Source organism: Anopheles funestus, chromosome 3RL (assembly GCF_943734845.2).
Source record: "Anopheles funestus chromosome 3RL, idAnoFuneDA-416_04, whole genome shotgun sequence".
Taxonomy (NCBI): Eukaryota; Metazoa; Arthropoda; class Insecta; order Diptera; family Culicidae; genus Anopheles; species Anopheles funestus.
In genome coordinates this window covers 77,094,601-77,106,081 of record NC_064599.1, presented here as the reverse complement: position 1 = coordinate 77,106,081, position 11,481 = coordinate 77,094,601, and the positions used below count along the sequence as shown (strand labels likewise).

The 11,481-nt window shown below is 41.0% G+C and overlaps 1 protein-coding gene across 1 annotated transcript in view; it reads right to left on the bottom strand.

The window, feature by feature from the left end:
- LOC125766952 (receptor-type guanylate cyclase Gyc76C-like) overlaps positions 1 to 11,481 on the bottom strand; it is a 55,639-nt gene that overhangs the window by 6,390 nt on the left and 37,768 nt on the right. The window contains exons 5-15 of the mRNA XM_049433073.1: positions 10,313 to 10,381; positions 7,934 to 8,143; positions 7,112 to 7,266; positions 6,166 to 6,385; positions 5,558 to 5,735; positions 5,273 to 5,469; positions 3,102 to 3,395; positions 1,730 to 2,062; positions 1,392 to 1,557; positions 1,022 to 1,328; positions 549 to 942 (exon numbers count right to left, since the gene is read on the bottom strand). Of these exons, the coding sequence (XP_049289030.1) occupies positions 549 to 942; positions 1,022 to 1,328; positions 1,392 to 1,557; positions 1,730 to 2,062; positions 3,102 to 3,395; positions 5,273 to 5,469; positions 5,558 to 5,735; positions 6,166 to 6,385; positions 7,112 to 7,266; positions 7,934 to 8,143; positions 10,313 to 10,381 (2,523 nt within the window). The remainder of the gene's footprint in view (positions 1 to 548; positions 943 to 1,021; positions 1,329 to 1,391; positions 1,558 to 1,729; positions 2,063 to 3,101; positions 3,396 to 5,272; positions 5,470 to 5,557; positions 5,736 to 6,165; positions 6,386 to 7,111; positions 7,267 to 7,933; positions 8,144 to 10,312; positions 10,382 to 11,481) is intronic.

Genomic DNA, 11,481 nt, shown 5'->3' with positions numbered 1-11,481 from the left:
GATAGTTAGGCAGAGCGAGCATTATATTCATTTGGCTAGTTTGGGTATTGTGTACATGTATTCCGTTTCAACTCATGTGTACCAAACGTTTCGTTTCAACTTATTTTTGTTTCAACTCACTCGCACATTTTCGTTTCAACTCACGTATTTACTCTTTTTGCAACTCGACTCACCACGGCTACATGCTTACACTTATGAGTGAGTAAGTGAAAATAGAGTCGCCAAAACTCCTCGTGGTGAGTGAACGTAACACGTTCATAATAACGTTTCAACTCACTAGCTCACTCTTACTCATTTTGCACATCTCTAGTATGAAGCAGAAGCGTTAGAAAAATGTAAAAAAAATCTTAAATAAAAGACATTCCATTATGTCTTAGTAATGGACAAAGAATTCCGGAGTAGTTTGTAGTAGTTCGGAGTACTCGAAATAGCCCAGAACACAGGAGTCGACTCTCAAGTTTTCTTGGAGTTGAGTTTGAGTTTTCAGCATTGTAGTTCGAGTCCCGATTTCCCAACACTGTTATACTCAACGTCCTCCACACACTTACCACCATGTATGCGTCACCGATCGTTTCCACCTTGTACACGTCGTAACCCTTGATGATGCGATCGAACACCGTGTACAGATCGTTCAGGAAGTTGACGACCTGCAACGGTGTGCTTTCGGCCGACATCGCTGTAAAACCAACAATGTCGCTGAAGTAGATCGTCACCGAATCATACGATACTGGCTCGACGCCGAGCCCTTTGGTCAATTTCTCTGCCACCGGTTGTGGCAGCATGCGGTGAAGCAGATCCTCCGTCTTGCGCTTTTCCTCGCACAGCAACCGTGTGCGATCCTGGACGATCTCCTCCAGATTGTTTGCATACTTTTCCATCATCTCCATCATCTGGTCCATGATGTTTTTCGATTTGCCGCCACGCATACGCTTTAGCCGATTCCTGTTTCAATGGCGGAAAAGTACACAATTGTTAGGGCTCGAGACTCGAAGATGACACGGTTTGCAGCAGTATCGCTTACCTAATGTTGGGAAAATCTGGCCTCAGATCGGCATTTTCATCCCAACAGTCACGTATGCAGTTGATCACATAGTCCGACACATTGTCATCGATCACGCTCTCGATGTCGGGTCGGAACGGTTCCTTGCCCGATTCAGGCAGAGCTTTCACCCGATCGATGATTTCTTTCGGCTCTAGCTCGGTGTACCCGAACGGACCCCTACGGCCAATGATTTCGAACAGTATGATCGCGAACGCATACACGTCCCCTTTCTGACTGCCGTAAGCGTTCGGTTGACGCAAAAGTTCCGGTGACTTCCAGAATAGATCTAAAACGGGAAAAATACAGATGTTATTGATCTCGATGGACTGATGCACTTCTTAGTCCTTACTTCGATAGTGTTGATGTTCACCGATCGATTCGTTCTCCGCACAGTGGCGAAGATCGTGCAAACCAAAGTCCGTCACCTGTAGCATCCAGCGCGACGTCACGACACAGTTGGACGATTTCAAATTACCGTGATAGTTTAAAGCTGAACTGTGAATGTAGATCATTGCCTGGTTATGCGAGGACACGCACCGAAAACCAATAAGGACACAAGCAGAACAGCGAATGAACGAGAAACTAGATTAGCGAAAACTCAATTGGATGTATTTTCTGTACCATCGTGTAGCGGCAATGGCTGCGAACCGATGGTGCTGCGTGCTGAAATTGAATCGATTCACTCACCTTAATTAAATCATGCACCAGTGATGCAATAAATAAATCATCTAGCTTGATATCCTCGTTCTCGATGATATCGTACAGGCTTCCCTTGGCACAATAATCAGTGACTAGTAATATCCGCATCGGTTCCACGCAAGCTCCGATGAAGCTATTGATGTTATCGTGCCGCAGGTCGCGCAGCAGCCGCATCTCCTTCATGATTTCGCGCGAGATGTCCTTGCGGCGGGAAAACTTTAGCTCCTTGATGCGCACCACCACACTCCGGAAGCGGGCGGTCGGCGTGAACACCTGGTTCGAGCACCGCGATCCAAACGATTGGGCACTGGCCAGACTGAGCTGCAAGCGTTCGAAAAGGGGAACGGAAAGGCAGACGACAAACGGGAAATGAATAAACGAAGAAGCAACACGTTTCACAATCCAATACCGATATCCCGCGGACAACACAAAGCAAAGTTTTACGCCCCCCCCCTGGGGGTGCAGTGCGCTTCACTTCAAGCGAAACATGGTTTATTAACGCTTTAAACTCGTTCTGCAATGCAGTGAACCGCTCTGGATGCATTTGTGTCAGTCGAATGGATGTTTAAAGTGAGCAATATGATAGTTTGAAAAAGTGTATGTTACGAGAAGGACAACATTTTATACGCCATAAAAAGGCCCTTTAAAAAGGCTTAAAACAATGAAAAATCTTAAAAGTTTTGTATAAAAAATTAAATTGTTACAGTATCATATTTAATTATGGAACTTTTGAGGAATCGCTTTCTGTCTTCTTGGCTTTTTTTAACGACCTTTACAGGTCAGGTCCTTGCTACGGAGGAACGGTCCGGATGGGATTTGAACCCGGTCCGGCCGTGTGAACCGGCGCCGTTTATCACATGCACCACCAGGCCGCCCCTTTTGAGGAATGCTTTAGTCTAATACGTTCATACGCCTTAATTCGGCCTTTCGATTTTTCTATAGAAATATAAACTAGGACAAAAAAGATTACTTAAATAATATCAACTAATTTTATAATAAACTACGATAACATCTTCAATTCCATTGAATGCTATTAAATCCTTCAAACTATTTGTAATATAACGGATGTTTAGCTTAAAGTTTGACAGCTACTGGCGTTTGATTTGCAGGCAAAAGACAGTACGGAAGCTAATTTGTATTCTTTACCTAAACAGAGAACCCTTCTTCACTGTACGATGTGATGTGCAACTAAATCCATCTTTTCTACGGTGACTTTTCAAAAAGTTAGAATGATTTTAACCGTCAACGTTAACGAGATGTGACGTGTGAGGTAAAACGGGGAAATGCTACTTCACTGCCAATGCTTTCCCAGAGCGTACCATCTCGAATCCCATTTATGCCCTCGGAACCGAAAACCTACCTTGCTCGGTGAGGACACAATTTCCGTGTTGAAGTAGCCCTTGATGTCGCCCGGATCAATCTTCCACAGCAGACCCTCGATTTCTAGCTCGATTTTCCATTTGCGATAGATGCTCATCGTGATGACGCCCGCACAGAAGAGTATCAGTGCGAGGACACCCGCCACCACCATCGACATGATATGGGTGTCATCTTTCATGCAGTGCTCGTTCATAAAACCGCAGGACGGCTCATCCATCGGTCGGTCCGAACCGGGCCAGTCGATCGCATTCCCAACCTTGGACAATTTAAACTCCTGAAACGAACGTACGCGAAGCAAGCAGGTTAAACCAAATGTTGGATGGGAGTATTTATTTGTGACGTGCAGAATGGATCCAGTAAGGATGGATCGCTTAGAAAGGGAGTGATAAAAGGAAAATGGAGGATTTTTTTTGGCTTACAACCCCAATATGTCGAAACAAGAGCATCAACTGGATAACACAAAAAAAATCCACAAAAGTGAATCATTCTCTCATGGACAATGATTCTACTTTGACCGTAACCGAATCGGAAGCTTTTCGATTTGAAAAGCGGATGATTTTTGTCCTCCTCCTAGCCTAACCGTAATTTCTGCCCCATTTACAATAAGACTCGTTTGATTGCGCGTGATGCAAAGGTACAATGGGAAGCTTAACTATCCGTCAGTCAGGGCAAAAGAGTAAATCCGGCATGGAAACCGAATTCAGACAATGCAAAGCTCGTTACTGCCTGCCGTTGTCCTGGTGGATCGTGAATGGAGCTGGAGTTAAAAATAATTGATAATCCTTTAGGATTCGTACCAAATCCCCAATGCCCACGGAACGAATATCATTGTGCGGGTGAGCAAGGACAATCATTTACATTCGGCGATCCATTCAGTCAAGTGTCACTTCCTTTTGCGTTCCAACTTTGTCGCTAGAGTGCGGCAGGGCACTGTGCGCTTTTTCGTCGTTGATTTGTAAGGATGAGTAGGTGGTCTGTGGTGGTGCTAGCGTTGATGAAATGAAGTAGTCACTGATTGAGTATATTGAGCTTTCTTCTGGCTGTCCTTGGACTGCGGTTGTCTCTGCGCCGATACGCACGCCGGGAGCTTCCGAGCAAACATCGTGCTGAGTACAAGATTACGATCAATGTCACGATAGGAACTCAGTACATAGTAACTATTCTTGGTACAATGAGTGTTGACGGAACGCACGAGGAAAGAAGAAGCATTTCCCAGCAATCAGATCCTTGTGGGTTGCAAGACAATCAACAGTGTAACCACTTGTTAACATAAAGAAGAGAATAAAACACTGATTATTCTGCTACGGATGAAAACTACGGGCTGTCCAGTTTGGATTTCTAGCGAACCTTCTAGAGTGAATATGGTACAACATTCGTTACAATGCGTCACTTTTAATTAGAGACGCAAGCAACCACAAAAACTAAAAACAACTAAAACAAATTGCTAACCGAACACGACAACTAAATTCATTATCGTATTTCACTTCCAGACAGAAAGCGTCAGCATGCGGTTGGATGCATCGAGAAAATTCTGTCCCTTTTTACATGTATGTGTTAAATTTCGCCAAAAACAAAATTGTCCAGAAATTTAGAAATTACAAATTAATCTAGTTTTGGAGTAAATTTTGGAACTCTTGTAGTCTTTTTTCGTACACATGAACCGCTAGGAGATAAATTTAAATTTAACAACAAAATACAATCAATTTGCTGAATGGAATTCAAACAAAAAGGGGTTCACAAAAACAAAATTCAAACAAATATTGCCACCACCATCGCTATAGACACATTTAACTTTCAGTGTTTATCCATCGTACAAATGAATAGGAATATTTCATACCGAATCCCTATCGTCTCATGTTCCTCGCTATAAATTGGGTGTCTGTGTTCATTCTATTCTACCGGTTAGAAACGGATCCTGCATATATTATTTTAAATCGAATAACACAATGTTTGTTTCCTTGACTATTACTCCATGCCACAACACCTACAACTCATTCGTATTTAAATCAACTCTTCCCCTTAAATCATCCGGATTATTCGCCATACAGACGCTTTGATACTGAGGTTTATTGCAATCCACCCAACAACTACGGAGCTAGTGGAGCAGTTTAAAGTAATATGCAAGTACGGAAACAATCACGACTCACTCACTGGAATTTCATCGTTTCGATGCTGGTTCGTGTCGTTGAGGTGTTGCGGTTGCCGCATCTGAAAGTGTGCAACTGGCCGCATCTGGAACACGCAGGAAAAGTTGGCTTCCTCGTAATACTCCCGCTTAAGTGCCAGCACGGAGAAGTTACCCTCCGAATCGCCATAGTCGTCGATTTTAATTGTCGCACCCGCGACGCCTACAAGAGAGTAGCAGCAGAAGAACAAACACATCAATGTATGGATCGGAACGCTCGGAGCACGGAACAAAACGGTTTTTACACTCACTGTGATACGTTCGGTTGTTGATGATGGTTTGTATGATCTTGGTACCGTTGCTGGCTACGTCCCGGATCACATCACTCGTCAGTGGCCGGTGCTGCTGTTCCTCCTTCAGTAGCTTATCCAGTGCCCAGGCGTACAGCTTCACCGAATCGTACAGATAGGCGGCATAAATTGACACGTACTGCGCGATGCGGGAACAGCGGAAACAGATACAAAGAAACGTAACAATGCTGATTTGCTGAGTTCAAGTGTGCAAAGAAAATATGCGCAAATATGCTATTAATGTCGAACAAAACGCAAACGACGGGGAAAATCTACACAGCAAAAGGGATTGCTTTTGATCCATCCAAAAGGCATTCTCGTTTGAAAGAGTTACGCCTGAAGCTATGCAATATTTTTTTGCCTTTTTTTGTCTTGTTTGATTTCGGTAAAACAAAGCCAACCCTTTTTATGTGCTTTTTCTTTTTGGCATACGGTACCATAGGAGAAACTTTACAAAGGCATCGCTTTTGAAAACCGTCCGAAACGTGTAAGAGAAAACGTAAGAAAATCATTGCACAAACACCATTCGCGTAAAATGATAAGGGTGTGGAATCGTTAAGGAAATTAACCTTCACAAACTGATGGAACAGCGACGGTTGCTTGAAGAAGAACGGTTCCTTCTGGGTGTACTCGCGCACTTTGTGCGTGAACGCTTCAAACGTGGGCAATGGTTCGGAAGCGACTACTACCAGCAAACTTTTGCTGCGCCGCTCAAAGTCCCCCGGCAGATCGAGACAGTTTCGCACGTTCGGTGGTTTTTCCACCCGCCACAGATACTTGTTCGACAATCTGCAAAAGCAAGAACAGAACAAGAAAGAAACAGACATTATGAACGGGAAAAGTTATAAAGGAAGCAACACAATATATGGCGAAGAGATTCATGTTATGCGAATATTTTTAATTTTACTTGTAATAAGTGTTATAACAGTTTAAATGTTTTAATAAATGTTTACAATATTTTAAAAATTTTATATTGAACACTAAAGCACTAAAGAACACTTTATTGAAGAACACTAAAAGAAGAGCTTCTCAAAGAGCTTCTCATTCCGTAACTTGAGAATTAAATTGACTGAAAAAGAACTGGAATCGTCTGAACCAGATGAAATTGGAAGAATTTTTAGAAGTTGAAATCAGAGAACCGCACACTCGTACAAAGAAAATCCTATTTTTCTCGAGAAGCGCAATTGAAAGTAAAAAAAATCGTACTAAAATAAAATTCCGTAAACTAGAATTGGGAGCGGTAAGTACAGAGATAGGATAGCACTTCAATAAGCCTATCAGCCTCAACTCCAGGAAAGACAAATAAAAGAAACGTTTAGTAGGTAAAGTTAGGGTTTTTGGAAATTTAATAATATCTTTCGTCCTTCATCATTCATACGTTTTTTTCATAATATGGTTGGAATTTTTGCAATATGTTTTAGAGCACACTACGAAGAGAATAAAAACCCTTATTTACGTAAGCTCCCCATACACAAAGAGACAAAAAAAACCACATGCAAACACAACCTAACTTACTTCGGCGAATAAGTCATCATGTCGGCGGATATTACAAGATATTCGCCTTTGGCAAAGAGCTGCATACCGTCCATGGTGGCCATCATGTCAACGAGCTGATTGCTGTTGCCGAGAAACACATAGATGCGGGTCCTGTTCATCGTTTTCTGTATGACCTGTGAACGAGACATTGCAAGTGTAAGGAAAAGAAAAAAAGGAGGAGAAAAAGATAGAAAAAACAAACAAACAAACACACACGTTGAAACAAGAGGTGAACAAAATGGCAATCATGTACATATTTTGGGGGAAGATACATCGTTAATGAACATTAAGAGAGGAAGGCAGGATTTAGGTGTGTTGGTTAGTGCATGATGATGTAGTGTGATCACACTTTAAATGTTGATCCATTAGGAAAATGATGAAAAAATTAAACAAAAAGACAACTATTAACAAGATTGAAACTTTTCTTTATCTCATCCGTAAATACAACGAATCAATTATCCCTTGTCCGTTTGTGCTTTGAAATGAAGAAACATAAAGCTTCTATCGCAAACCATTGTTTCTAACCCGTTCAGCATGATTGTGAAAAGGATAAGAGTGTAATCTATCCGAACGAATAGGTCGAAAGATACCCGTCAACCGTATTCAAAAACACACTGGCAAGCAAACAAACATTCCCACTTCTACCCCCCAAAAAAAAGAACCAACGGACGAACGGAATACGGAGGGGTGCAGAGCCGAACAAAAAAAATGTGCGTGGCGTTGAATGGTGCGGATAGTTGAACGAAAACCGAAACTTTCTGCTCTAGACAACATTTAATTATTTATGTAATAATATAATACCGTGTACCAATATCCACTACGGCAGCAGTCCATATCGTCCTGGCAGCATTTGTAGTTGTCGAACACCATCTCGACATGGTTGACGGACAGGTTGTTGCGGGTGGCTTGCGCTTCGAGCGAGGTCGCCACATTCTTCCACAGCTGCTCATGGATGATGGAGAACTTGCGCCAGCCGTAGTAGGTCAGCAGGGAAATGATGGATTTGGTAACCTGCAAATGAGATGCGAAACATGCATTAGCTCTGGGCTGCGATGGCAGTGAAACATTCGTTGGTATTAGACGCCCATTTAAAGCGTTTTGTAAAAACAAATTAAATTTAAAATTAAACCCCTTCGCTACAGATGCAGACAGACAAACTAATGGGTGGTGAAGACAGACAAACTAATGCATGGTGAATTCGTAAATGAAACTACATCAAAATATTCCATCCCTTTCGCTACAGTTTCAAAACATCAAAGGGATTGCCCGAAAAACTATATGCAGATTGGGTTCGTTTTGTGCACGACGATTCAGCATTGCTAAGGTAAGGTACAATTTATTTCGAATATAGCGTGTCAGTGCATAAATATCGTTCCTGTCTGAGTGTCAAATACAGTCAAGTCGTACAGCGAAGAATGGAAAAAAGGAAGGTACCAACTTCAATAAGCAGGTGGTTTATTACTTGAGAATAAATAAAAACCATGAACAATATTCTATTGTTATACAATGATAATTTACACTTTATTTAAAGCTGTTCATGCACACTTTAACAATTTTTCTTAACGATTCTAAACGATCTAAACTTTTTTAGTAAATCAACAAATGCTTTGAATTCTTCGAATATTGAGTTGAAATCTGAAAAAATGTCTAGATAAAGTTATGGTGCCATGACCAGGATACTATCCGTATCTTATGTCTGCAATTTTCAGTAGCATTATAGCGTGTGTTGCGTATTGCCTATCCGGAAGGCGCGAACCTGATATGAATTAGTTTCGGTTTCTAAATTAACTTCGGAACACATTTATGAGTATCAGTTTACCCATTTTTTCCGAATAAATCCTTTGTCATGAAAGAAGCGTACGTGTTCAAGCAATACTGTTGCCAATGAAATACGACCCGAAAGCGTAAACAGGCGCGTGTGCCATCCGTACATGAGCCTACACGGCATGTACGATGGACTCGCAGCCCGTACTCAATTTTCCATTCATTCAACACGGACTTACGTTCAAGTTAAAAAAATATCCAACATAAAAAGCTGCTAGATCAGTACTTCCGATCGTACGGCTCCAATAAATTGCTTGGTGTCAACTTCATCGCCGTCTTGGAAATGCAATCCGGAAGTGATAATCGCTCGGAGTGAGCACGCTAATTTGCAAAACGCTTCTTTTATTGCTATTTTGCACACATCATCACAAACATGCCGACGTTTCACCTTCCAAAAAAAAAAAACACACCCGAACGAAACATTATTTTTAGAGAACGTTTCAGGAAGAAATTTGCTGACATGCTGAACCGATACCGGGCACACGTACAGCAACAGGTGGTGGTTTGCCTTTAACAGGCAAAAAACACAAGCTTCAACGCTTTGGTCAAAGTGTCAGCGAAATTGAACACCATCAGTGTGTGCCCTTGTCCCGCCAGGAAATATTTACTCCATTTTTACCAGTTTGCAAAGTGAGTCAACCAGGCCCGAAAGGTAATCGGAAACGGCGCAAATGGAAGCTCGTGCTAGCAGCAAATAAACAAACGAAAAAAAAAAGATTAAAATGATCTTCGCTGACAGAGTGGGATAATTACATTTTCTTCTTCTGTGAAAGGTGTTTTTTCTTCGCTCTTTCTCTCTTCACTTTCAAACGCTGGCAAATCAATCAATATGCTAAGTACACGCAACCGTTTGATTGGTTTGACGTTTTGGGATTGGTTTTTTCACCATTCGCTTTGTGTTGGCAGACATTTTAAGGGATAAAACAGGCATCTTCTTTCCGATAGCGTACGAAGACGAACATTTGCATGATTATCAAGCAGTAAACTTTACCTTTACTTTTGTCAATTTTAATTTAATTTTATCTCTACACAAGATGCAAACAGGTTGGGTGTCATTTATTTATTTAGGATGAAACTGTATCGTAAAAATTAAAAACACTTCCTACGTGTGGCTATTTCCAAGCGTTCAGACACTAAGTTTCAGAGCCTTCTGGCAGTATCTCATTTAAATTAAATATACAAAACACACACAGGCAAAACTACTTTACAGGTGATGTGTTTTAATTTTTTTTCCGGTAATGACTTTTGCATATTTGTTTGTGAAATTTCTCATTAACGTAGAGGGATGGAAGGAAATTGTGTGTACCGCAGCTGGAAGCAACACAACACAAACATAAAACCCGCTTTTTCACATACCTGAGTATCGGGTGGTTCGGTCCGGGCGAAGGTAGGAATTGGTGAGCTACGTTGCAGCTCGGAACATCTCTGCAAATACAGGAAAAAGGGAACGTTGTTAGATTTTATTCGGTACATTAATTAAAGCTATAAATGGGTCTAAATGATAAAAAAGCAAATCAATTTTGATGTATCTACGAGGTGCGATTCATCAGATTATAATTCTAATATTAATGTAAAATGGCAAACACACATTTTTTTTAAACTCTTTTGGTATTAAGTCTCTACATGTTTGTTTAATTTACTTTACTTTTTTAATGGAAGTAAATGAACAGTTTCGCTCATTGTACGATGTTAATTAAATAATGTTAAATTTTGTAATATTTTGAAATTTCTGTATTATAATATTTAATAAAATTACTTAATATTCTCCTCAGAAGACCTATGTCTTTGGAGTAATCTAATAATTCTAATAATTCAGGTGCATAATTTTTACGAAGGGTCGGTCCAGATAAGATCCAATCGACAACTTCCGCTGTATTAAACCTTTGTTGTTTTCGGTATCATGTACCGAAGAGATTTATTGTTAATTAATTTATCTTTTAGCTGCAAGATGACCATGCATGTTTTCAAAAATATATGTTTTTACCTCTTTTTCATTGACATGCCATAAAAATAAAAACTGTTAAAAGTTACTCTTACAAATTAAGTTGCATAATCTTGATTGGAACAATCCTCCTTAACAATTGTCCATTTTAAATCTAAAGATCATCAACAAGCCCATATCTATATCGTACAGCACGCGCATGTTGTCTGTGAGAGAAAACAACGATGATATTTGCTATTGGGTTGAGTTAATTAGCAATCATCAATTACCATAACCGAATGCTTCACTTCGCCTTTTTTCCGCGCATCGTCCCATCGAGCGGCCTTGTCAACGGAAAACACTACACAAAGCAACTATCGCTCGATCGAACGCCCAAGAATGTTGATAATTATGCAGGAAAGACATCCCCCGCTGTCATCATCCAGCAACCCAACCCAACCAATCAGTGTCCGGGCGGATCAAATGCACTCGGTGGCACTGCATTTATGAACCAATTCATCTTTCCTCCTTTTACTTATCGGTGGTACCGTTCCGTCTGTGCAAACACACATTTGACGCATCGTGTGACAGCGCATGAAATGAA